The sequence below is a fragment of the Manacus candei genome, unplaced genomic scaffold (assembly GCF_025592945.1).
Source record: "Manacus candei isolate 608988 ecotype Guabito, Panama unplaced genomic scaffold, ASM2559294v1 h1tg000015l, whole genome shotgun sequence".
Taxonomy (NCBI): domain Eukaryota; kingdom Metazoa; phylum Chordata; class Aves; order Passeriformes; family Pipridae; genus Manacus; species Manacus candei.
This window is the reverse complement of record NW_026138063.1, coordinates 4,856,295-4,882,329: the sequence shown is the minus strand read 5'-3', so window position 1 is coordinate 4,882,329 and position 26,035 is coordinate 4,856,295. Positions and strand designations below refer to the sequence as shown.

The window sequence follows — 26,035 nt, the reverse complement described above, 5'->3', positions numbered from 1 at the left end:
CATGTTCCAAACTGCCCCAGGAAAACAGTGTAGGTGACACACAGATGTTTAACTGTAAATTAAAGTCTCTAGTGAAGCCGGTATACTTCTCACTCTTCTAGACTAAATATTTTTTACTGATGTTATTAATAATGTTCTTTTCTTGGTTTCCTCTTTTTTTCATGGGTGGCTCTCTGACCAGTTTCATAAACACTGGCCTTAGACAAACAAGTTGCTTTTTGGGGAATGCTTTTGTTGGTAGATCTCTTTCATGATATAAACAGACTTGGTTTCACAGTCTCTTGTGTATGGGTAAGTCCTCACTGTTTCTGAGCTCTGCTGGCAAACTAAAGCCAGTCTGCAGTGCACAGCACAGATAGGAGGAAGCGTTGCTTGAAATTAAAGACACTCAGGTCCTCAGTCTCTCCGTCACAGCTCAGATGGGACCCCAGTGCTTCACATTTGCCACACCCTTAAATTCACAGGCACGGCTTGCTCTGGGAAGGAATACTTCTAACGAACACTTCAGACTGGCTTATCCTCAAACTGCTGCTCCCGAAGCGATTTTGTGCTGCTTAAACTGTGTTTGCCATCTAGTGGCAGCACCTTTCCATGGAGCATCATCCTCCCCTTCCTCCTTCTGGGTGCAGGACAGGGAATTGACAGCATCCAGGGGCACCTGGGAAGTGCTGGCAGAGCAGATGCATCTGGCTTTGGTCAGTGGAGAAAACCCAGGGGTCGGCTTTGAGAAAAGCCCCAAGCAGTGCCGTGGTTGTAGCTTTTATTCCAAATGGGATCCCAATTAGGGTGTGGATTAGTTTAGGGAACTCTGGAACTGAGTTTTTGTGGCATTTGATGTATCAGTGACATACTTGCCTTCCACAAATGATCAATGTTTAGCTTGTGCCTTGAGTTTTTTCCACCTTTTGTGTGTGATGTTTCTGACTTCTGAAAACCAGGAGGCAGTGGAATGTCAGGTTAGATTTTGGATTTCTGCCTGTGATAGCTCTGTGACCTTCACTGTGCCGTGTCAAGCAGTCGTGTGCTCCAGTCTGCACTAGTATCAGCAGGACTGGGCTATTGGGGTTCTCAAAACAAACTTCTGTAGTGACAGACACAGTCTGTAAAATACTTAGCCTTCCCTTGAACGTCCATGAAAATGTGGTTCTTTTCCTTTAGCTTCTTTTGTTGTCTGTTGACAGTAAAGTATTCCTTCTCCTCCTGAAGGAACACTCATGGAAGTACTGATGGTGGGTGATGAAGACCTGAAACTGGAAATGCACTTGATGCTTTGCTCCGTTAAAATTTGTGTGGTAGCCTTGGGTGGAAACCAAGTCAGTCAGCACAGGGGAAGTGAAACCAAGGGGATTTTACCTTGTATGAAGCTGTAACATTTCCAGGCTGTTACTCCCCCAAACTGTCATTTCAGGGAAAACAAGCGTTTCCGAGTGTACGTGGTGATCCCGCTGCTGCCTGGGTTTGAAGGAGACATTTCGACTGGCGGGGGGAACGCACTGCAGGCCATCATGCACTTCAACTACAGGTACTGCAGGGCTGTTGGACACCTCCCTGGACACCTCCCCCTGCTGTGGGGGGTCCTCAAGACCCCACCTGCCATCAGCGTGGCCAAGTTGGATGGGTCGTTGGGCAACCTATGGCAGGGGAGTTGGAACAAGATGACCTTTAAGGTCCCTTCCAACCCAAATCATTCTATGATTCTATGATTTTTTTCCATTTAGCTGATCCAGCCAGGACTTGCTGACCAGGATTTGTCTCCAAATCTGTCTTTTTGGACAATACTTGGCCTGGCTCTGCCCACTGGCCCCATGAAGGAAGTGGCATCTTCCCCACTGTGATTCCCCTGCTCTGGGATGGATGTTTGGGGGGGCACTTGCAACCCAGCTGGTCTCATGGCAAGGACTGAAAAGCAGCAGTGCCAGGTAGCCCTTGTGCTGGGAACAGGCTGTAGAGGAAGGCAAAATGACCCAAGGCAAAATGTTTTTACTGGAAAGCTGCTGTGTTATGGTATGACCAGGACACAGTCAGCCTATGGAGACTGCTGCTCCCCCCAGAGTGAAATCTCCCTGGTCTGCAGGTGTCCTGCAGCACCTCCAGAAGGATGAGTGGGGCAGGAAGGAAGCAGCATGTCCCCCTAACCAGAAGGGGTAAATGTCCCCCTAACCAGACCCTTCTGCCTAAGCTTTTTTCTGCAGGGACAACCATGAGTCTTGAGAAATTGCCCTTGGGTTGGTTGTTTCTCAGTGAGATGCCAGCTGTGGCTTTTCCAGCCCAACTGTAATCCCACAAACTCCCTGACATGGCATTCTGCACGTGCTGATGTTTTTTCTTAACCTGATTTCACATCCCGAACACAGAGACACATCCAGTGGCACACAGGGTAGCAGCTCTGTTTGTCACACGTTTACCATCACTGCAAAAATGCTCCCCAGTTTCTATGCTGGGTTGGTATGAGCTCCATTAGGAAATGAGCAGTCCTTGATGTATCAACAGTTATTTGGAAAAAATATGTGCTCTGGAAGCACCCTGTTTCTCCTGCTTGCATGGGGTATTTGAGAGGCATCTCTGTTTGTGATTTACCTTGCCTGGTTCTGCTCCAGCATATGCTGCTGCCTCGAGTCGCAGTGGTGCTGATGGCTGCCTACCTTCTTTCCAGGACTATGTGCCGAGGAGAAAACTCAATCCTGGCTCAGCTGAAGGCAGAGGGTGGTAAGAGCTTTATTCCTCTCCTCTGTGTTGTTTAGTCTTGTTACCGCTGTAACACATAATACAACACATGCTCTGGACTCGTGGGGCTGTGAGCCACCTCCTTCCGAACCGTCATCCCATGGCGAGGTCTGTTGGGTCATGTGAGCCATGGCCACTTGTCAGACTTCACGCCTGGATGCAGCCCCGATCCGGAGGAGGGGAGCACCCCAGGGAGGAGCACGGCACAGTTGCAGCTGCTCGGGATTGTGTTGTTTGGAAAATGTCCTGAGAGGGGTCACGCTTCTGGGAGCGATGAGCCCTCAGCATCCCCTGTGAATCCCACCCAGGGTTTGCTTCTGGCAGTTGTGAAACACTTAGAGGAAAAACCTGCCTAAGCAGGATGCTGAGTTGCTTCCTTGCCACGAGGATGCCTGCTGGAATTTGCTCTGCTGGGAATCAGAGTACCATGAAAACCCATGTATCACAAACTCTAGGAATGTGCATAATGCCTCATTCGTTCTAGGTCTTGGTGTAAATCTGACCTGCACACAAGTAGGACACATTTTCCATACTGTGCATGGACAAAACACCTGCTTCCGGCCTCCTTTCTGCAGGATCTGCAGAAAAACAGTCGCAGAGTCCAGTTATTTTAAGATGTTCAGACCCTTGTGTGCTGTGCCAGGGAGATTGGGGTCATTCTCGCTGAAGTGGAAGTCTCTGAACAGGCAGCAAATCAGAGCAGCACTGAGAGCCCACAGGCAGCTTTTGAAGTCTATTTTTAAAGAAACTTATTTCCATTATCTGTTTATTTTTTTTAAGTGAAAAGCGAACTGTTATTTATGTGGGTCTTTATGTAAAGAGGGTCTTTTCCTTCTCTCTTCCACCTCCCTCATCCCATCGTTTTTGTTGTCCTTTAATTTTCAGTTGGAGATAAGTGGATAAACTACATATCATTCTGTGGACTTCGAACATATGCAGAGCTGGAAGGAAAACTAGTCACGGAGCTCATCTATGTGCACAGCAAACTGCTCATTGCTGATGACAACACGGTTATAATCGGTGAGCAGGAGCTTACAGGAAGGATTTGGACCACTGGGTTGTACCTGGATCAATCCCTTCCCATCCCCAAGCACAGTGCAGGCTGTGGTTCCATGGGCTTTTCTATGTTGTCATTTCTTTGCTGAGAAATATTTTTCTGTTAAAAAAAACAAACCCAAAACCCAACCTCATAAATTCATCACGAGGGAGGAAGGGATTCGGAGGGCTGTCATTTAATTTGTTTTTCTAAAATGGTTTTAAATCTGTGTGTAACCGTGAAGAGAATCCCAGTGCAGGGAATATTGTCCATCTGTCTTGTATCAAACTCTGCTCGAGCAGGAAGATTTGTGAGACTTGTCATCTGTTCCTGAAAGAACAGAATGTGCTGAAAAATTTGGAAGGTTTGGACAACATGTGTCATGTATCAGCTCTGTTTCCTAAGAATGGGGCAATATGCTATAAGGAGTAATAGATATTATTTCATCCGTTTCTCTTAACATATTTATTATGAGAACATGAAGCAAAGATGAGACAGTTCAGGCTCAGAGTTCCACACTGCAGCAGAAAAGCAGAATTTCAGCCTGTTTCTTTAAAGAAGCCCTTTTTGAGCTGTTATAGCATCAGCAAAAACTTTGCCAACAAATAATTTAATACCAGATTTTGCAAGAGTCAAAATACTCCCCCACTTCAAAGCAGTGATCCAGCCTGTGGTCTCAGATGACCTGTGGTGAGGTTTGCTGCTCTGGCACCCTCTCAGGGGCCAGATCCCCTCTCCAGTGTGCACAACAGCTCAGAGGTGGTTTGATATTAAAACAGGAGCAGTGTTGTTCCAACTGGGATGGTCTGGGGGCCTAGGACAGCTCTGAATTTCTATTTTCTATACCTATAAGCCTGAGGATGGATTTTTACACAGCATTTGCATCCATCTGGGTGGTGAGGGGATAGGGTGCCAGTGTCATCCCTTTTTCACATAAGAGAGTGCACAGAAATTAGATGCTCTTGGGGCAACTATGCAGGAGGTGAAAAGAAGGAGAGGGGCTTAGCTTGTTTTTCCTCTGGAGGTGTTGGCTCCCCTGGAGTTAATCCAGTCCCTGGGAAGGCTTGATGGCTAACTGCTGCCACAAGGGTCTCTTGCGGCTCTGTCTGGAGATCCTTTCCCCCACCCCCTGCCTTCTGCTGGCTGTGTGGGACAGAGAAACCTCTTTGGGGGACAAAGGCTTAGCTGGTATTGAGCAGAACCCCCCTGAAAGGCACAGCCTTCCACAGCAACCTGGTGTAGTGGAAGGTGTCCCTGCCCATGGAAGGGGGGTTGGAATGAGATGGTCTTTAAGGTACCTTCCAACCCAAACCATTCTGGGATTCTGTGATTTACCCACAGAACCCATCCTGTCTCAGGTAACTTGGCATCCAAACCAAATGCAGTTAAGACATTTAAAGCTGTGGCTCCTTCAGCAGAAGCATCTAGGAAGTTATATACAGAGTAAACTTTTGAAATTGTTGGCCTGGGCATGGCTGTGATTTAACATTCTTCCCAGCCTGGAGCTGTTGAATCCTGCAAAAATTAGTGGTTTGGGTTTTTTTTCCTCTCCACCAAATCCCGTTGCTCAGGGTTTGTGTTTCCAGAAGGAAGCCCTCTGGTTGGGATTTTCCCTAGTGATGGATGGTCCCCATGGAGCTGAGGGATGTGGAGGGCCCGGGGGTGGCGGGTGGTGATGGAGGGTGTATGGGGGCTCTCGTGCAGCAGTGGGGCATTGCCTGTGCTCCCTCTTCCCCCTGCCCAGGCTCTGCCAACATCAACGACCGCAGCATGCTGGGGAAGCGGGACAGCGAGATGGCCATCATCGTGCAGGACACGGAGACCGTCCCCTCCGTGATGGACGGGGAGGAATACAGCGCTGGGAAGTTTGCCCAGTCCCTGCGGCTGCGCTGCTTCAGGTGGGACTCGTGGGGCTGGCCCAGCACTGCAGGGAGTGGGGATGCAGGCAGGGCTTGCTTAGGGTGACACGTGCCCCCAGCCTTTCAGAGCAACAATTTTAGTGCTGCCTGGCCTGGATTTAGCCCAGTTTTGGTGCTCTTTCACTGGCCTTCCTCACGCTGCTCCTGTCCTCAGCTCAGCAGCTTGGCATCACAGATCATTTTTTCTCCAGGATTTCTCTAGCAGAGCTCATAAACAAGTGGTATTTCCCCTCCACATCCCGTTTTCACACTCTCTCAATCTCGGGTAGCAATGTCACTTTCTAATGGAAGTTTCTTCACTGGGAGCAGCCATCTGGCCCACAACACTGCCATTTTTTCTCTAAGACCTTCTTCTTTTTCCTTTTTTTCCCGCTACCCTATTTCCCATCTGGACAGTTACTGCGCAGAAAAAAAAGGAGAAAATGGAGCAGCATTTCAGCTGGCAGACTGTCACAGGGGATGGGAGTGGGAGGGTGCTGGGAGGGTTTGGCAGGTCCCAAGGAAACTTCTAATCTCCTGGCATTTCTCAAGAGAGGGGGAGTGCCCAATGCTTCAGCCTCCCTGAGCATCCATCCCCTTGTCTCCTCAGGGTTGTCCTTGGCGGCTCTGATCTCAATCCGGAACACCAGGATCCCGTATGTGACAAATTCTTCAAGGAGGTGTGGATTTCCACAGCAGCTCGCAATGCTACCATCTTTGATAAGGTGAGGAACGTGGTGCCTCTCCCCTCTCTCCATCCCACATGGAGGCAGCAGATGCCAACGGGAAAAGCAGCACAGGGAGGGCAAGGGCAAGCAGGTCCAGCTCCTGGGGTTGGACCTTCAGAGATGCTTTGAGGGAACGAGTAAAGTTGGATGCAAGAGCTGTGAACAAGAAACTGGAGTTTGTGTATCCTCAGAATGTGACGGCACCCATGAAGGCAGGAGATCTGATTTCTCCTTCTGTTTGTATCAGTACTTATTACTTGTAGTCAGTCACAGTGTAACTGGGGCAGGAGCAAATTTTACTTCTGTCTTTTAATGAGCTTTTGCGATGATCAGAAAAAGTCTTGGAGCTTCCCCTCTGCTTGCTCTAGTGGTATCGTGGATAGGCACACACCTCTTCCCTCCCTGTTCTTTGGGCTGTTAAGTCACTCCCATTCTGGGGAATTTGTACTGGATGTTTTGGTGTTTCTCAGGAACTCTGCATTGTAGCATTTCCCCTGCACTAACAGGCCATTCCTCCTTTCTGTTTTGATCAGGTGTTTCGATGCCTTCCCAGTGACCAGGTGAATAATTTAACCCAACTGCGTGATTTCATCAGCAAGCCCAAATTAGCAAATGATGATCCTGCAAAAGCAGCAGAAGAATTAAAAAAGATTCGTGGGTTTTTAGTACAATTCCCCTTTCGTTTTCTGGAGGAAGAGTACTTGCTTCCCTCGGTCGGAACAAAGGAGTCCATGGTACCCATGGAGGTTTGGACTTAAGAAGATGCAGACTGCTTTTCCTTTTAAAGTCTTGTTCTCAGGAGAGCTGATGAACAGTATGGGATTTTGGGAAGCTTTTTATTGCGAAAAACATCTCCACCAAGCTAACGTGCCTTTCTTAGGGATTTTGGTGGAGGAACATGAAACAAATCGACACTAGCAAAGGAGAGGAGCAGAAAGACTTGGAGACGATGGCAAATGAGAAGTTTAACCTCTGAAGGAGTTACTTCTTCAGGCACATTCTGAGCATCTAAAGGACACAGGCCACTTCCTAGGACAGGAACTCAATCCCAATCGATGTTGTTACCACTGCCAGCTGTATCCTGTGGTTGCAGACGTACTGTGATCGTGCTGTGGATGCGCAGGAGTCGTGGGCTGTGTGTGCTTTTTAAGGCTTTTGGGTATCTGCACCGTGGCTCACTGGAGTCCCCCATCTCACCCCTTTCACACACTGTCGGAGCATGTTGTGCAGCCCTGGTGCTGTTGGGAAGTGCCACTTGCTTCTGCCTTGGGCTGTCCTACAGCTTTCCAAGTGTAGGTGTTTCCCTTCTTAAGTGGAAACGGACTAACAATCTTGTATCAGAATCAGAATTTTGGTCTCTTCTTCCCTTTGGGAGAAAAAAACCCTTTTCCTATTGCAGCTGGAGCAATCAGCAGCCCTCAGGCTTGGCAAAGGGCAGTCTCAACACAGCCAGAGGCGCTGGAAATCAGTGGAATTTGCTGGCCTTTGCAGACACACAGCACGTCAGTTTGGTCCCACTGTGCGTGATGGCTTTCCTGAGGAGAGGATCAAGGTTCCAGCTCAATCCTAAGGTCTCTGGAGCCACAGGAAAGCAAGGCACCGTGTGTAATGGGACAGAAACTCAAAAGCTGGCGTGGGACAAACCAAGCTCTGCACTCGGGGCCCTCCGTTCATGCATTTTTCTGGCAGTTTATGGTAGATTTTCATTTCCATCCCTTTCCTCCCTATTTAAAAGAAGAGAAAGGCCATTAAGCTGACACCATGCTCAAACTGAGCTGACGTGGTTTGTAGATGGGGTGAATGCAAGGGGGAAGGGGAGCAGTTGGCAAAGCCTTGTCTCTGCTCTGCTTTGTTATTAGACCAGCCACAATCTTGAGCTCAGTCATGCAGGACGTGTCTTCCCAAGCAGAGGTAAAACTCCTCATGCCCAGTCCTGTTTTCCATTTCCATAAAATGGTTTCCAAAGCTCTTTTGCATCTCCCTGTGCAGCACAACAGCTGTTCAATACAGCATCCCTGGGAAAAACACTACTGTTCCTGGATTAGGACCTCGTGTGGTGGGCACCATCCTGGCCCTTATCTCTATCCCCCATCCTGCAATGAGCCATGTCTCCTGATTTCATGTCCAGCTCCAACTAGAGGTGTTCCTGGCAGTCAGTAGTGCTGTGTCAAACACTGAGAGAACATGAGAAATGCCTGAGGAGACTTGGATCTGAAGGATTGTGAGGCTGAGCTCCTCTGCTGCCCCTGCATGCAGGGATCCCTTCCCTAGCTGGATTATACCTGTGCCCAACACTCCTTAGACAAAAGGCCAAGTGAAGCCATGTTTTAGTTCACAGGCAAGTTTATTTTTTCCTTTTCTGGCTCTTCCAACAGTTTCACCTGCTTTTAACTGGAAAAGAATCCCAAGAGTCACCTACCTATCCCCAAAACATATCTGGCATCACATTTTAGCTGATTCCCTCCTGCATTCAGACCTGTAAAGAAGCACCAGCTAATTCTGTACCTGCTGCATCACCCGAATAAGGAACAACCCGAATAAGGATGTTCTTCCAGGGCAGCCCAGTCTCAGCCTCTTCCTTCAGTTTCCACTGTTTTATGCTTGTGTTTTGTAGATGCAGTTGCCTGTTATACTCCTTTTTTGTTGGTGCATCTGTAGTCTGGTTCACCTGTTAGAAGTGCATGTGCAGCATTTTATGTGATGAACTGGAGTCCGGGGGGTTGATGCTTTTACCTGGCATGCTGTAAGCACAGAAGTACATTCCCTTCATTTTTTTTCTCTTAAAAATACTGACCTGGGTTCACCCCCTGGAGAGCCAGAGCAATATGTGCCCTGACCATTTGCGATCAAGAAAGATCAAAGGTGTCTTCTTATTTCACATCAGGTTCGGAGCTTTTCTCTCCTGATGTTTTTAGGTGTTTTAGTTTGAACAAAGCTGCTGACTTCAAACAATTACAGCCTGCCAGAGAGTCCCTGTCAGCCATACAGATCTGTGTTCAGAGTAGAGAAGGAAGCATTCAACCCCGCCACCCGTACACTGAACCTTGAAATGTAAGACTCCTGTCATCTTCCAAGTGCTCTTATTGTACCCGTCCTCATATTAGCAAAGGTTTTTGTAATTGTTAAATTATCCTTACATTGTCTTTTAAAGTGGTAGATAGCTAATTACTGGGGCTTCCTAACTCCAGGGATGTTAAGTTCCCCCCTCTTCCAGGCTGCTGTTGGGAAAAACCACCCAGGTTCTGCAACACTCAGCCCACCATGTGATGGCTGCTGGTCCTCAGTGACACAGCAGAGCCATGGAGGGAGATTTAATTGACTGATTCTGTATGGAAAGGTGCTAATTAAGAAGGTCTTTCATTACTGAGGTAGCAGAGAGCCTGACATTGGCTCTCTGTGTGAGAGGAGGCTTCGCTTTTTAGGAACAGAGGCGTCATGCTGAGCATCCCTTCCCTGTGTTGGTGCTAAATTCCTGATACTGGGAACTTAGTAACGTTCAAATGCAAGCAGGGTGTGCACAGCAGCCTCAGCATGGAGCAGAGAGCCCAACATCCCTAGGGGCTCGTGGGGTCACCAAATCCCCCATGGATGCAGCACTGCTCGCCCCAAACTGACGATGGGGCTGGAGCCATTCCCAGTGGAGGCCCCACTCGTTCACACCACGGGCTGTGCTGTCCGGAGTTGGCTCCATGGGTCCTGTCAGCTACAGGTTTGTTTCTTATATTAAGAAGCCTGTGAGGTTGAACACCTTGAGAGAGTTGATTTCTGCACCTGAACAATCACTACTTTAGTCCGTCATACCAGCGTGGGCTCAACACCTTCAAACCAGAGAGGGTCGCTCACAGATACCCAGTGCTGTAACAAGTGCTGTGGATTCCAGCACTAGCAACCCCAGAAACGTCAGCTGTTTCTTGTGACATTTATTTGTTAGAACTGTAGGAAATGAGAACTTCTCCCAGGCTCAGACTTTATTTTGTAGTTCAGCCCGAGTAGAACACTTCTTTTCCCTTTAATTTATTCTTTAACGTGCCACTTTGAGAACTCACACTCCTTTCCTTATTTTTTAATGGTCTGATATTTTAAAATACATGTTTTGTTCTATAGATGTTGGACTGGATAAATGTTTCACTGTGAAGTTAATGCATGGTTTAAAAAATGAGGGATAAAATGTCATCATATGCAAGAACTGTACTAAAAAATAATTTGTAGGAGAACCACTCCAGTGCTCCATGGCAGTTGCAAGGTGCTGGGCTCAGTTTTTGGTTTATTGGTCTCAGTTTGTCCCCTGACTTGGTGTGAACTTTGCTGGATTAAACCCCCAATGCTCCCCTCTTCCTTTCTTTTGATCAGGTTTCACGACATGATTTTGCAGTCCTGGTGCTGTCCCTGGGAGGACCTTGGTGCAGGTGTTGCCTTCCTGGGACCCTGCCATGAATAATTTACAGTATCTGTATTCCTTCCAAGGGAACATCCCTGTACAATCAAGCTCAGATGTGGTTTGCTGTTGTTATTTCAGCGTAATGAGTCTTGTGCACTTGTAGCAAGGACAGTCAGGGGGTTTGTCTGGGCACAGAGCTGCATTTGTGGAGACACTGATATGTAAGTCTGAATAGTCCTGTAGGATAATGCCATTTCCCTCTCCTGCAGAATGTAGAGACCCAAATCCATGCTGATCCAAGCTGACACCTCTCCACCAGCAGCAGAGCCTTTCATGGTAGGATGCTGTGGTGGCCAAGGGGAAGAAAGCCAGTGGTCTCCAGACCAGGATATGGGCAGAGGTTGGCATCTCTTGGGTGCCCCACGAGATGTGAACACACTATCACAGTTTGTGGCACTTGTACTGCAGATGGTTTCAAACAAGCAGTCTCCTTTGCACTGCTGAGATCCTGCTGAAACCAGGAGCTTTGCAGTATCCCAGTTTAAACCGGGAGCATAATGTCATGGCAGTGAATCAAGGCCAGCCTGTAAATCTAAGTGTAACAAAGTGGAACAGCCCCACCAACTGCACATCGACCACTGAATGCAATGATCCTCTTGGGGTGTCACTTTTTTTTCCTATTTTCCTTTGCCTGCCTGCTTTCTTGTTGTATTTTCCAGTATTTGTGATTATTCTATTTTTAACCTTCCAGTGTCTTTCCATAAAATCTCCTCCGTGTAAATAATTCCATCTTTCCCTAGTCCTGACACTAGGGAAATGACAAAAGGTGTCAAAGTCAGTTTTGGAATGTTGTTGTTCGGGGTTTTTTTAAATCATGTCTCTAGCTACACTAATCCACACAAGGAGAGCTTCCACTTGGGGTGTGAGCGCAGGTCTCCGTGCGTCCCTCCCTTCCGACAGTGCCGCTGTGACACTGAATATCCCTTCTGTGAAGGCTGCTGGAATTGAGTTTTGTATCCTTGTTCCTGCTAATGATCGCTTTCCTTTCCACTCCATTTGTATCTGGTAAATGAATGTGTATTAATGGACTGAAAATACAACTGAGCATCATGTTGGAACGTTTGGCTTTGGTGTTGTTTCTGCCTGTTTTGGGGGGCTGTGGCCTCATCCTGCTTTGGGTTGAGTTCTGCCCTTGCTGTGCATCGGCAGTGCTGCCCCAGCAGCTGAGATGTGATGGGAAAAGGCCTAGAATTGCAATAAAAACGGCTAGACTCGAGTATTTTGGGTTTTCCTGGGAGAGAGAAATTGCTGGGGTGAAGCAGCATAGAAAGAAAATTGGACTTCTTAAATAGATTAAAAAATCCTGTTTTAAAGGAGTTTTAATAATCCAAGAGCATTATGAAAGGCACAGACAAAAACGCTCTGTCTCCAAAATAGAATTAACTTGCCACTGTCTCTTTTAACTTCCAGTGAAGGAAATTCAGCAGAGACAGAGGAAGAAGCAGCTGCCTGTTGTCCTCCAGGGGCAGAAGAGATTAATAAAGCATCAGTGGCATTTCCAAGCTCTCTTGTGAACTGAAAACATATTAACTTCTCCGTTTCTTAGGTTTCATCTCCTTCCTCAGATGCCAGAGGGCTCTCCGCATCTTTAGAACTTCCAAACCCAATCTGTGCCCTCAATAAACACAATAAACCAAGACAACAGAGCCAGAGGGTCAGGCAGGGGGTCAGTAGGAGGCATGAGACTAAGTGACACCGTTGGCTTGGGCTGCCACTCTGGCATCTCCACACTGATTTTGTGCCTCCTGCATCCTACTCACATCTCTTGAAGTGGAGATAGTGACGAGTGGGAGCGATGTGGGACCTGACAGGCACTGCTGGGTGCAGAGGTGCTGGGTGCAGGGGTGCTGGCTGGCACCAGGGTGGGCAATGGGCTCACACAGGGCGGCCACAACAGAGGCTGGTTGTGTTACTGGCTCTGTCTTGCCAGCTTGGTTTCTGTGTGAGCAGTGCAGGAGAGCTGTGGGATCACAGTGTGAGCTTATCTTGGTGTAAAAGTAATGTGAAACTGGAAGTGGTCCTGAATCTAGAGAGTTCAGGTATCACTTTGTAGGAAGGCTCCTTTCCCTCTTCTATATGATTCTCCTGGTTTGGGTTGGGATAGAGTTCATTTTTAGTAGCTGGTGCAGTGCTCTGTTTGGGATTCAAGTAGGGGCCCAACTTGAGGGCACTGTTGCTGTTTTTGCTGTCTTCCCTCTCCTACACACAGGGGGACAATGCTTTCACAGGGCACGACTTCATCCCCGTCCATCCTTAAAGGCAGAAGTGAACACCAGCTTATGGCTGTGGCTGGCACCGACTGCAGGGAGGCAGGAACACGATGGCAGAACTCCCCTTGACTTTCCCACAGCCAGAGTGCTCACTCGCTGAACAACTTGCAAAGCCTCCAATTTGATGGCTCCTCACTGAGCAGGAACGCAGCCCACGCATACCCTGAGCACAAAGTGCCCTTGCCAGTGCATTTAACAACCTATCCTTTCCAGGATGGATTTCTCCAGCCACTTTTGCACCTAGGCCGTTCCTGCCTCATCCCCCAGGTCAGCTCCTGCATCACTGATGTATCCACAGGCATCCAGTGCTGGAGGCAGGAGGAATCCTCTCCTCCACCCCAGCACCTGGCACATCTACTTTCTGGCCCTTCATTAGCATTTATGCACCAAGCTTTCAATAACACGTCGACTTTTTAATGAGTGCCAGCCCTTTGTGTGTGTGAAATCACTAATAGGCTGTAGTTATTTTTGTGTAGAGGAGGAAAGCAGGGAAGAAAGAAAGAAAAGGTTTTGTGAGCCAGGTCTAAAGGTACACGAAGAAACAGGTTTCTTCTCACTGCTAAAAATCAATTTATTTTAGTTTCTCTGCAATTGTGCCAGTTCTTCACATTTTCAAGTACTTCTCCAAAGCGCTGATGCGGTGGAGCGAAGGTTTGAAGAGCTTGAATCACAACAGCACTGTGAGTGAAATGCTCGATTTTTCTTTTATTGGAAAAATTAAAAGTGACAGCTTCAAAATTGGTTCCACTGCTTTGATTGATTAGTCAGAATATTTAGCTCAAAATGATTATGGCAAGATTTTCTACGGAGGCTCGTGGTTGGGATGGAAATTAATTTGGAGAAAGGGGGAGGGGGAGTTGTTAAAAAAGAAATTATTCTGCAAAGGACACTGTTTATCCCCAGATTCAGTGATGAGGAATCTCTCCATGTTCAGCCTGATCTCAGTAATTAAACATCCCATGAGTTCCCATTTGAGGACAAAGGGAAGGGGAACAGGGAGATAGTGTTGAAGTGGCTTCACAGGTGACTATTAATCTGGAGATTCTGATGCCCAGTGGCAGCAGGGTGCTGCCTGCGTGCTGCTCAGGAGCTCTGCAGTGCCCTGTGGATGGCCTGTCCTTATGGAATATCCAGACTAGGAAACTTGCCCTGGGCCAAGGGTTGGGTGTTTCACTGGAGTCCTGCCGGGGCAGGTGAGCTGGAGGTCACCCAGCAGGAAGCTGAAGGATGCTGAAGGTGGTGTGGGCACAAGGAAGTTCAGGTAAGAGCTGGACCCACGTCTCCAGCTGGAGGATCCACCAGGGCCAAGCTGTGTGGTGGTTGCACACCTGGGAGCATCATGCTGTCCAGGCAGGTGCAATCCCACCACCGTGGTCTGTAGCCTCTCTTATCCTGGCCAGGTCTGTGTGCACTCCCTTACATTCCTGATGAAGGCACAGCTTAAAAGCAAGTGTGTCACATGGATGCTCCAGTGTCTCCAGACAGACAGCTGCTCTCTCCCTCCAGGTCCTTCCTGGGGTGGGAGAACTGGGGCCACCTGGAAGAGAGGGGACAGTCAGGCTGGGCCCTTCCATGGGCCAGGACACCTTCCACTAGCCCAGGTTGCTCCAAGCCCCATCCAACATGGTCTTGAGCACTTCCAGGGGTGGGGCAGCCACAGCTTCTCTGGGCACCCTGTGCCTGGACCTCACCACCCTCACAGTAAAGGATTTTCTCCTGATATCTAATCTAAACCTGTGAAGCCATCCCTCCTTGTCCTGTCACTACATACTCTTATAAATAGTCTCTCTCCATCTTTCCTCAGGCTCCTTTCAGGTACTGGAAGGTCGCAATTAGGTCACCCCAAAGCCGCCCTCTCTCCAGGCTGAACAATTCCAATTCTCTCAGCTCTTTCTCATGGGTGGGGTGCTCCATCCCTCTATCCCATCTTGTAGCTCCATCCTGCTCCTGATGTCCTGGCTTAGGCATTTATCTGATTCCTCCAGTTTATCTCACAAAAGAGGCAGAAAAGTATTTCTATTCTCTTCCCTGGGTTGCCTTCCTTATTTCATTCTTTACCAGCCAAATGCACATTAAGGGACCCCAGCCAAGCCCAGCAGACTCGCAGGCTGGAACCTGCATGTTGTACATCCAAGGAAAATGGATCCTTCAGGAGAGGACTCAGGCTGCTTGCCCAGCATTTTTTAATTTCGACTTGAAACATGGATTTGAGACTTTTGGGGTTTGGGGTTTTTTTTTACATTTTAGGATTTCACATTTCAGACATGCTTCTCCTAGAAATTGATACGTGGTTTATGAAATAAAATACAAAGCACTGTAACTGCAGAAATATGAACGAGGTACAGTATACAGAATTAATTTGAGGCAGAGTTAATGGTTTTCTTTATACAGAAAAGCCCCATTTGGCCAGCATGAGACGTGGAACTGGGAAACTCCAGAAATAAATACAGCTGTAGCCACAAGCACAGCAGTGGAAGGATGTTTGTCCTTGGGTGTCTCACGTCTCCTCCACAGTGAGTACCAGATGAACCCCACATATCTTTTAGGACTGTGTGTTGGCCAGCACATCCTGACTGGAAAGAGTAATGCAGATGTAACCAGGGCATTTAATCACACATGGGAGTTTGTTTTTCCTTGTAGGATCCCTGTAGGGATCACACTGCAGTGGGATTTCGCTGATAAATCACTCTTAGGTCAAGATGGGTGTAGGGATGCAGTGCCCATGGCTGAGGGATCCTAAGCTAAACTGAGCTGCAGTCTACGGCCTTCTGGGGCCCAGATGTTATGAGTGAAATGTCCATCGCCACACCTGCTAGAGCTCCACTTCCAGTTTGTGTTAAACCTGGCATCCTGACAATGTTGGCTGCAGCTGGGGACACAGGGGGGACCTGGCACCCTGCAAGGCAGGAGCTCAGAGGACTTTTCCCTGGGTGCTTCTTCCTGGTTTGGTGGGGAGCCTCTGATCCACCTCACCCTCTCCATCACGGCCCTTGCCTGCAGCAGTGCCCATCTCCACCCCCTCTAGCTGGAGGGACAAGCTGGAGGCCTGATGCCACTCATCAGAGATGCACAGGGTTCATGAGTGATGCGTCTCCAAGATAAGCTGGTGCGCAGCAATAAGGCAAAGCCACGTGAGAAAGCATTGCTGGAAAGATGCTTTCCCGTGGATCCAAATCCTCCCTGAAATCGAGGGCTGGGTGGCCGCGTTCCTCTAGAGGGTGCTGCGGGCTCAGACTGCGCACCCCCAGAAAGGGGGTGCTCACTTTGCTGGGTGCCTGCGAGCCCTGACCCCACTGTGCTGGGTCCCGCTGTGCCTGCAGGACCCTCCAGCCACAGCTGTGCTGCAGGAAGCTGCAGTCACAGCACGTAACCCCTGGGCACCCTCCTCAATTGTGGGGTCCTGTGAGAGGGTGGTCCTTCCTCTCTCAAAGGGGTACCCCCCACATCTGGCCTTGCTGCCGGGGCATGGCAGGTCAGTGTCTCTTCCTTCCCTCTGAGCACGGTCACACTGACACATTTTAAAATGAAATACAATGTGTACTGTGACTGTTTGAGCTTAAACACATTTCCCTGCCTAAAATGTCCTTCCCAGAAGGCTGCATTGGCTCTCCAATGACTCGCTGCAATATGTATCTCCACTTTGTTTCCTTGCAGACCATATCTGTACGACATCGATTGTACTGGCTAAGAATGCTTACAAACCTATTTCCTGCTGCAGGATGATCACATTATACACAATTACACACTCTAGGAATTTCTCCTGAGATCCAGCTGGGTACAGGCTGGAGTGGCAGAGGAGCCAGAGCGTGTGTGGAATAATGAATCATTCATTCAAACCTCCACGCTGACTTAAAGCTCTTGGGTTGTGTGAGCATGTGGTGAGCTGCACTAGCTGCTTATTGCCCTAAAAAAAAAAAGCCTGAACCACCTAAATCATTCCAAATTTGGTTCCCACTGTGTGTAGGCTTTCTGTGTCTTGCCATTTCATTATTATTATTTTTACCATACTAGAAAGATTTAATGCAGAATTTATTCAATGTCTCAGCAGGATAAGCCTCCATGAGCTGAGACACACTGTTCCAAACAGAGACTTTCTCAGCAGGAACAAAATCAAGTTGTCCATATCCACAATGTTCCTGCCTTCACAGCAGATCCAGACCAGTATCCTGTGTTACTGGTGGTGATGGCAGCGGCAGCAGCACTGTGATGCATTTGCTTTGCAGCACCATGGGGCACCTTCCCAGCATCCTGTGATGCCAAGGGACCTAACACTCCAGCATTTTCCTGCCCTGGAAATCTCACAGCTTTATATATAGGACAGAGCCAACTGGAAACATGGAGATGCTGCTTGCCCTTGGATGGGCAGGGTTTTTCTATAAACGTAAGTAAACTGACGCTTTTCTTTGACCCACTCTTGGATCTGTCTAGTAAACCCATGTGCTGTGGTGTCATGGGAGGAACATGGAGGTGACGCATGGACATGATGAACCCCTTGGTGAGAAACATGAAGCCCATCAAGCTGTGCTGACAGTCCCTGAGAGCAGGGAGCTGGCAGGGCCATGGTGCTGGGCCTGCAGCATGGCACATTGCAACACCCAACAAAGCCTAACCCCCACCTTCCTCTTCCTCTTCCTGGCCAAGCCACTCCAGGAGCAGCTCTTCTGGCCTGCAGTGCTCACCCTGGCCTGGTGTCTCCCCCCCCTCACCCCCAGCACCACATCCACCCCTTCCCTGGTATCCAGCTATGTTTTATCCACTGTTCCATCGTTATCTGCCAGCTCAAAAGGCTGGAGCATATTTGTTAGCTAAAGATTTCCTTTTAGGGAGCTGGAGGCAGATTATCCTGGCTGTTTCTAACGATGTGTAATCTAAGCTGTCACCCACATTTCCAATATTTTACTTCTGGCAAGGCTACAGCGAGGCTGGAATGGAGCTGAGGTGCTGGAGAGCCCTCCTCACACAGGATGGATGATCTCTTTGACCTGGGACCTCACCAATCGCATCGCCTTCATCCTCAGGTCACCTGAACTTACCCTTAATTTCTTTAACCCTCTCAAGGATCATATTTTATTACTTTCCTAAGGCTACAGCTTTCAGTTGTTTATTTATTTTTAAATAAGGACTAAAAGTCACATGTGGACGTGTGGTTCCAGGATCTTCAAAAGTGCCGAATATTGTGAGAGCTGGGACAAAAATCAAGCAAGGTGTCTCCACAGAAACACCCACACATGCCATTTGGAAGACCCATCCTTTCAGAGCAGGCTTGTGCACCCTCCTTTTGTTCAGTGTAACTCATGTTCATACTAACCTCTGTAAAGAGAATTTAGCAGGGGATTTACTGATATACAGACTTTTTTGTGTTTTTTTCTGGTGTGGCACATCTCCCCACCTGGGTGTGTTTAGCAGGTGCCCAGCATCTTGTGATAAAGCTGAAGGGACATTTCCCAGTGCCATGTGAGGTAATGTCACTTTGACCCTGTATGCTTCTTTCTTTCTGACTAAACGGCTGCTGCCTTGGTGGTTTTGCTGTGCTTAATCTGAACTCAGTGCTTGTTATGTTCCCCAGTTGCTTAATCTGCAAAGCCAGGACCTGAAACAAAACACAGGCAGTTCTGTTAAGGGCAAACATGGCTGTTTTGCATGCCTGGAAGAAATTGTTGTCTCACAGTTGCCTTACAGGTTTTTTCATTATTTTAATGGGTAATCTCAGGCAAGCTGCACCTCAGCTCTTAGAGTAGCTCAAGTTAGAGACAGAAAAGAGAGGGAAAAAAACAGACTGAAAGAGGGCCTGCATATTTAAGGAGATCAACTCCTATTTTTCAAAAGCAACCTGGGCTTTTAGCAGCTTAATTGCCATTTACTAGCAGCTGGACTAGCTCTTAATGCTCAGTTTTGCAGAGAAAAAGGCTAATTCTCTTTCAGTGAACAGCCTGTGTCAGCTACTGCAAATGCAAAACTCAGACTTTGCTGTACTTGTCATTTGGTGCTTCTGAGAGCTCACAAAGGGCTAAACCCACCACCTGCTTGTATGGAGGATGGTGGATTTTCTGTTAGGCTATGGCTAACTTGTTTCTTGAGATGTTGTGTAAAGCACCGAAATCCTTTAACGACTAAATAATTTGGAGAAATTTTGCAGAGAGTTTTCTCATGGGGCTGTTGGTACCTTCCCTCTGTGCACTTTGATGAGATGACTGTGGTATGGAGTGGCTGGAGCACTGCTTTGACAGTGTCAGCAGTGATGGCCAAAAAGTCACTCTCCAATTGCTGTTGTCTGTGGTGTGTCTCTTTCCACTCATCATCACATGCTTTCAAGGGTCTGATGTTGCAACCCTTGGGGAGGTCAAAGCTCTCAGCAAACTCAGTGCAGGCTGCAGTACTGCCTGTGCCAGGAGCCACAAACTCAGAGCCACAAATTTCTGAATTAATTAAATATATAACGACACTTTTAAAAGTCTCTCTAATACTCTGCCTGCTTTGAGCCTGTAGGGGACAGAATTTCAAAGGAAATTTTCCAGTTCATCCCTCCCACTCAGCGCTGGTGCACAGGGGAACTGGGTCTCGGTCATGTCTTTGTTGTTTGGGGTTGATGTTAAGTTTCTTCCCAAGGTTCTCCTGAGTGCCCTATTTAGTTCCCAGCTGATGGCTCCCTTGTAGTAACCTACTTGTGAGAGCCTAAACTGCAGGCTCAGATGTGGGCAGGGTTTCCCCCTGCTCCAAGGATCAGCCCACTCTTTTCTGCTCTCTCAACTGAAGATGGAGTCCACTGAACATGCAGAACGCCTTCAACAGATATTTTCAAAACCACCCAGTTTCCTGCCGGGTGTTTTGGTAGTTTCTCAGAAATCACATGTTAACACTAAGATCATCAGCTTGTTTTATACACCCATTTTCTTTCGGTCTCTATATCCTTGTGCTGAACCAAGTGTTGACCATGTTTTTCCCATCCTGGATGTCCCTTTGTTCCCAGGGCTCTGCTGACCAGTGGGACACTGCACAGCTAGGAGAACCCTTGTCTCTTCCTCATGGGTTTGCCTCCCATGGGTAAGGATGTATAAATCTGAGTATGTAAACTCTACAAGACCTCCTGGGCCTGAAGCCAGCCTCCATCCACATCACTGCTGCAGAAGACTTTCCATACATAAATCCAGACTCAAGTGGCTCTGGCTCCTTTTTGAGATGGTGAAGTGATATTTTTGGTTGCTCTTGTGATGATTTACTCTTTCAGCAAGTCAGAAAGCCCATGCCTTGATATTCTCCATACGTTTCCTAAGCAAGCAGCGTATCTTACCTTTGGCGAACATTTGGGTGAGCTTTTTTAAGCTTTTCCTTGTTATGACAGGACCTAGAACACCCCCTTCCTCTTTTTTTTTTTTTTTAAACCATTTTCATCTAATTCCAGGAGGAGTGCTTTCATAGACTGCCACATCTCCATGAAGGCATGAGGAAGTAAACACCTCTGAGCGAAGCCTCCCCAGAAAGGCAACAGCAGTTGGCTCAAACCCCGTCTTCCTACTCAAACACTCACACTTTGAGCACTACTCAGACGATTACTTTAAGTTGCTTTAAGAACCTCCAGTTGTTTTCTGATTCACTTCTGCTTTGGGCATTGATGATGAGTGGGAAGCCTGAAATATCAGACTTGTAAAGTCTGCTCTGTGGCTTAACCTTTCTTTTATTCTTTTTGTTTTGTGTGTGTGTGTGTGTGTGTGTGTATAAAAGACTTTCGCCCTTTGCAGGAGGAAATGACAAGTCTTCAACATGCTTTCAAGAAGGCAAAAGCATCGTGCCTTTGTGGCCCCACCTTCTTTGCAGAACAACACAACTCACAAGCCACGGTGACAACATTGATCATTAAAAATAAATGAAACTCTGGAAAAATATATATGCCAAGGAGGTTTTGGACCTGGTTTTGGACCTCCAACCTCACTCGTCTCTGAGCACCCTGTGTGCTTGGCTGCCACTGCAGCTCTGTGGGACCTTTGTTGTCAGGACCTTTGCCAACTGCAGTGCTCAGTTCCAGTTTTGTAACCCCTTTCCCAAGGAGAGATGTCGAACCCTGCCCACACCTCAGGATAGATTATAATTTTTAAAAAACCCACCTCACTGTTCCTGAAATGTGTCTTAATTAACTCTCAGCAATTTGCATTTGACAAAAGATAGAGCCAGTTTCTCTTGTTCTGCTGATCTGTGCTTCACGCCAGATGGGGGTGGCTTCAGGTCAGGTGTTTCCCAGGCCTGGGGCTGCCTTTGGGATGCAAGGCAAGCCAGGAAAGAAAAGAGAAAGAGGGAATACAAATACTGGTTGGCTTAGGGTAGCTCAGCTCCAGACTGATCCGCATAAAAAACATATTGAGATGATAAATAATTTTGATAAAAGGCATTTGACAAACAGAGCAGCTGCTCTGCCCCATGGACGGGGCTGTAAATCCAATATTTATGGGCAGGGGCTCCCGGAGGACTTTCCTGCTGCATCGGGTTGGGTCCTGGGCAACATCCCTATTCCGGCAGCTCACATGTTCTGGACCTTACACATACTGATATTATCCCTCAGATATCAGCAAAGAAAGGAGAAATTAGTATTCCTCAGCAGGACTTTGGGGATGTGGTTTGCTGGGAGCAAGGCCACGTTAGGTTTTCTGCAAGCAGTGCAAAAATGGGATTTTGATTGGTTTTTAACCAGTCACGATTGGCACATTTTAAATGACTATAACAGACTTGACACCCTCCTGAAGAGCAGGGTTGCCCTTTAATGTGTTTTTTTTTCTTTGCATAGGCGGCACAAAGGAAAGAGGTTAATTGACAAAATCAAGCCCTGCATCACTACTGTGGCGTGTTCCCAAAAAGCAACATGGAAACGTATTGCCAAAAGAACATGTTAGACCTCCAATGCTATAGCCAGACTGATGGGAGATCAACATCAGTGCCTGCTGCATCTGCTGGGGAAGCACATGCATTATTAGTTACAGCTCTGCTTTACCTAAAAATTGCAACTTTACATTTAAATTTTAACATTCTGGTAAATAATACAGTGGTGCTTCAAAGGGTGCAGGCACTTGCTACCCCAGAGAAGCCTGTCTTAGCTTAGGCAAGTCAAGGGGTGAGTCTGAGCTATGTAAACCAGGCAAAGGCACAGCAAACACTCCTGCTGCTATCAGCACCTTGCTGGGTGTTGCTTCTAGGCTTGTGTCTCCTTGGTGGCCTTGGCCCTCGGTGACAGCACTCAAGAGAAGGCAAATGCAAGAGCAGTGGAAGAGGTATAAAGGAAACCTTTGGCTGGTCCTTGGTGTCAAATATTTTGGGGAAGAACAGCAGCTTGGAGGGATGCTGTGCGCAAGTGAAGCTACTGGAAGTGAACCATCCACCATCTCTTTCTCTGTGGTGCCCCAGGACTTTGCTATTTAAGTGCACCCTGGTGTTCCCTGGGTATAAATCTGTGGAGGAAGAGTTTTCCAAAGAGCCTTTGCTGATTTTCCATTTACTCCCCCATCACAGTGATTAGAGGGGTTTGTACTTGAACAATGCTTAAGTGAGGGAGCAATGAACTGTTTACGGGGGATTTTTTATTTTTTTTTTATAGAGCTACAGGAAGAATCCTGGCAGCACAGTTCCCTCATGTAGTCCTGCTCAGCTCCAAGGATGCAATAGAAAAACACTTCTCTCCCTGGAGAGGAACCCATACCAGCAGGAGGACGAGCAATCAGTAAGCGATAATGAATCAGTTAAAAGTGCATTTCAGAAGATCAATAGATACACGTTAGGGCACATGTAGCCAGTCATTTCTGAGTGCCTTTTAACACAGCTGCATGTTATCATGTTAGCCTAAACCCCAACTATTATGCATTTTATAGAGTATTAATTTTTTAGAATTCTCAGTTCAGTTTGTGCAGAGTCCTTCCAGTATTGTCTTACATGGCCTAGCACTGGGGTAAACCTGCCTGGACTTAGGGAACCAGAAAAACTGGGGCAATGGTCACAGAATTATTGTGAGCAAGTCATCCACATGTGCCGGTGGAATAAATCATGTGTCAGGGCCCAAATGTGTTTCCCTGTTTGCTTCTTTCCTTTTCTTGATCATATTTTGGATAATGATCCAAAGCCCAAAGCACCTGAAGCTGTTGCTAATCGGACAAGGGCTTATGTGTCACTTAGATTTACTCATTCTACACACATCCCCTCATGATATAATTAACTGTTAGTTAATTAAATTTAGTTTCATGCAGAGGTCAAGTGACCCAGGTAGTTAATATATGAGCTGATGCCCTTCAATGAGTAAATCAAAAATGGTGATCTCAGGGTCACTGACATTGGCCCTCCACTGCTGACAGCAGAGCTTTGGGTCATTAAGGTGCTCATTGCTCACTGGGCTGACCAAGGCCTGTAGGAAATATGCTATTTTCACATTTCCCCACTTCCCAAATGGAGACGAAACAGGGAAAACAATGATTTGTCACCGAACAAAAACCCCAGCTTCTGTGGCAGTAGAAATGCCAGGTATGGAGCTGATTAGGGACATGGGGGGGGATGAGCTGGGAGAGACTGTGCTTTTCTTCATGGTTCTTGCTTAATGAAGGATGGGATGTAGCAGCTCAACGCCTTTGTTTGGCTTGTCGGTGACCTGCCCATGCTGCATCTCACCTATAGCTGTGCCAGCACCGACTGGAACACAGGGCACCATGTGGGAAGAGGGGCCATGGTGTGACACAGCGGGGTCCAGCCACCATGACCAGGGGGACCTGTCAGGTGGAAACACAAGTTCCTGCTGAACTGACTCACAGCAAAATATTTTGAGCCAGTTCAACTGACTACTCTGTTTTGAGTCACAGTGACTGTAACTGACTGTTTAGATGCTCCTGGAAGAAAAAGTGTACAGAGAGACACAGATATACCAGTAAGTAAATAAATAAAAGAGTAACATATTGGAAACTGAACTTGTTATGGAAAAGGCTTCCTGCAAAAAAGAACTGTCCAGTTCCAGGTTTTCCTGCAGCCTGGCTGGGCACCAGTACAGACTGTGCAGCAGTCCTGGTATCTCCAGAGGTCAGCAGGCACACATCTCCCCACCGAGGCTGCTCCTTTCCCCAGACAGCCTGGAAACAGCAGCCCTCTCCGGGATTTTCTTGTCACTTCCCTCTATCGCTTTATGCAATTCTTGTGTCAGTGGTAACAGGAGGGTCCTCTACATTTTCCCCATCTTGATAGGCAGTGGGTAGGTCATAATAAAACCACAGCTTAGCTTGGGACTTTGCTTTCATGCTGAGGATCAGGGCAATCTGTCAGTCTGCAGGACCAGAAATATATATAGATATGTATATTTATATATATATGTATTAATCCTAATGTTTTTCACAAATAATCCTGTGCGTTCTCAGATGGAAAGCACATTAGAGCAAACCAGTGTCCTCTCTCATCCTGTTTGTTCCTCCCTTCTCTCCCAGAGAACAATGACAGCAGGAGGAAGTCTCGCATTGGTCTGTTACTAGTTTCCAGGCAGTTTTGCTTCCAGCTTCCCAACTACAAGCGCAGCATTGCAATCCCTAGGCTGGAACAGACACAGACAACATCTGGTTTAAAAAAAAAACCACCACGAAAGATTCAGGAGGGTGCTCAGAGAGTCTTGGGTATTTATTTTATTGAATTCAGCATTTTGATGAAATTTGCCTCTTTTTATACAAGTGAGGGCTAATGACTGTGCATGATATCGAGGAGTGATGATTTGTAGCTTGGGAAAAGGGGATAAATCCAGGCAGGCTGCTGTCGCTGCAGGTGATGTGCAGCCCTGCGCGGCTTCCGCTGCCTGCCACTTGGGCAGTTCATTACCAAAAGAAATCACATTCTGCTGCACCCTCACAGCCCTGCAAGCTGAAACACCGGTGCTGCCATCCTCAGTTCCTGTCACCCCTGCTGCCATCAGGACAAATAATGCTGATAAGCCAGGGATGCCGGACCCCTGCTGCCTAGGGCGGAGGCACCGATGGCACCGATCCTGCTGCTCCTGGGGAGATTTTATCATCTCCTTCTATCCTTTGGTCTGACTGTGTCCCCCAGTCCTGCCCAGAGAGGCTGCACCTCCAGCACCAGCAGCAGCACACACCTTCCCTATAACTGCACAACTGTTTGTAAAACCATTTATTATTACTTTTAAAGCACATCTCCAATCAGAAAGTGTAAGAAAATCCCATCTGCCTGCCAATTGACTCATGTGTAGGGTTTCCGCTTCCCAGATCTGCATATTGTAAGCTCCTGACACAAGTTGATGTTGTAAGTACAGCTTCCATACGGTTCTCTCAAAGGCAACAGATTTTTTATACATATATATTTATATACGGCACCTGGTTTGGCAGGAACCACATCCGAAAAAGGGAAATAAGGAAAACTAAAAGCTGACTCTACCTAGCTATTGCTGGCTTTGGAAGGGGTTTGGCCAATTCCAAACACAGCATCAATCTGTTATTCCTGCTCAGGACAAGAACGGGAGTCGGTGGGGCTGGGGTGGCTCCTGAGTGCAGAGGGAACGGGTCGGCAAGAGGCTGCCAAATCCAGGTGTGCCATGTGGATCCAGCTGCAGAAGGGCCAGCACTGGAGCTGAGCATCCCGAGGAGCACAGGGCAGGCAGGCTGCTGCTGGAGAGGCCCTGGTGTTTCCCACACTCCTGCCTGGCAGAATTTGGGTTCAGCGCCTGAAATGGGGCAGCTTTTCCCACCAAAGCTGTCAGGCACCCCTGGTCTCCCGGGGTGGGGGGACCCAGCTCCAGCCTGGACCCCTGAACCTTTCTGCCCAGGTCCAGCCTGGATCCCCGGACCCTTCTGTCCAGGTCCAGCCTGGATCCTTTCCGCCCGCTCCCAGTCGGGGGTGTCTGGGTACCGAACAAGCCCGTTTGTGGGGCGCCGCGGGCGCACCACCGAGGGTCGCGAAGCCCCCCGGGGCTCCATCCCGGCCCCTTC

General features: G+C 47.9%; 1 protein-coding gene across 2 annotated transcripts in view; it reads left to right on the top strand.

The window, feature by feature from the left end:
- PLD1 (phospholipase D1) overlaps positions 1 to 11,882 on the top strand; it is a 62,352-nt gene extending 50,470 nt beyond the window's left edge. For both annotated transcript variants that reach the window (XM_051781700.1, XM_051781698.1), the window contains 6 exons: positions 1,409 to 1,522; positions 2,654 to 2,706; positions 3,610 to 3,744; positions 5,505 to 5,658; positions 6,269 to 6,383; positions 6,920 to 11,882. In XM_051781700.1, the coding sequence (XP_051637660.1) occupies positions 1,409 to 1,522; positions 2,654 to 2,706; positions 3,610 to 3,744; positions 5,505 to 5,658; positions 6,269 to 6,383; positions 6,920 to 7,144 (796 nt within the window). In that variant the 3' untranslated portion in view covers positions 7,145 to 11,882. The remainder of the gene's footprint in view (positions 1 to 1,408; positions 1,523 to 2,653; positions 2,707 to 3,609; positions 3,745 to 5,504; positions 5,659 to 6,268; positions 6,384 to 6,919) is intronic.
- The last annotated feature ends 14,153 nt before the right edge of the window (positions 11,883 to 26,035 follow it).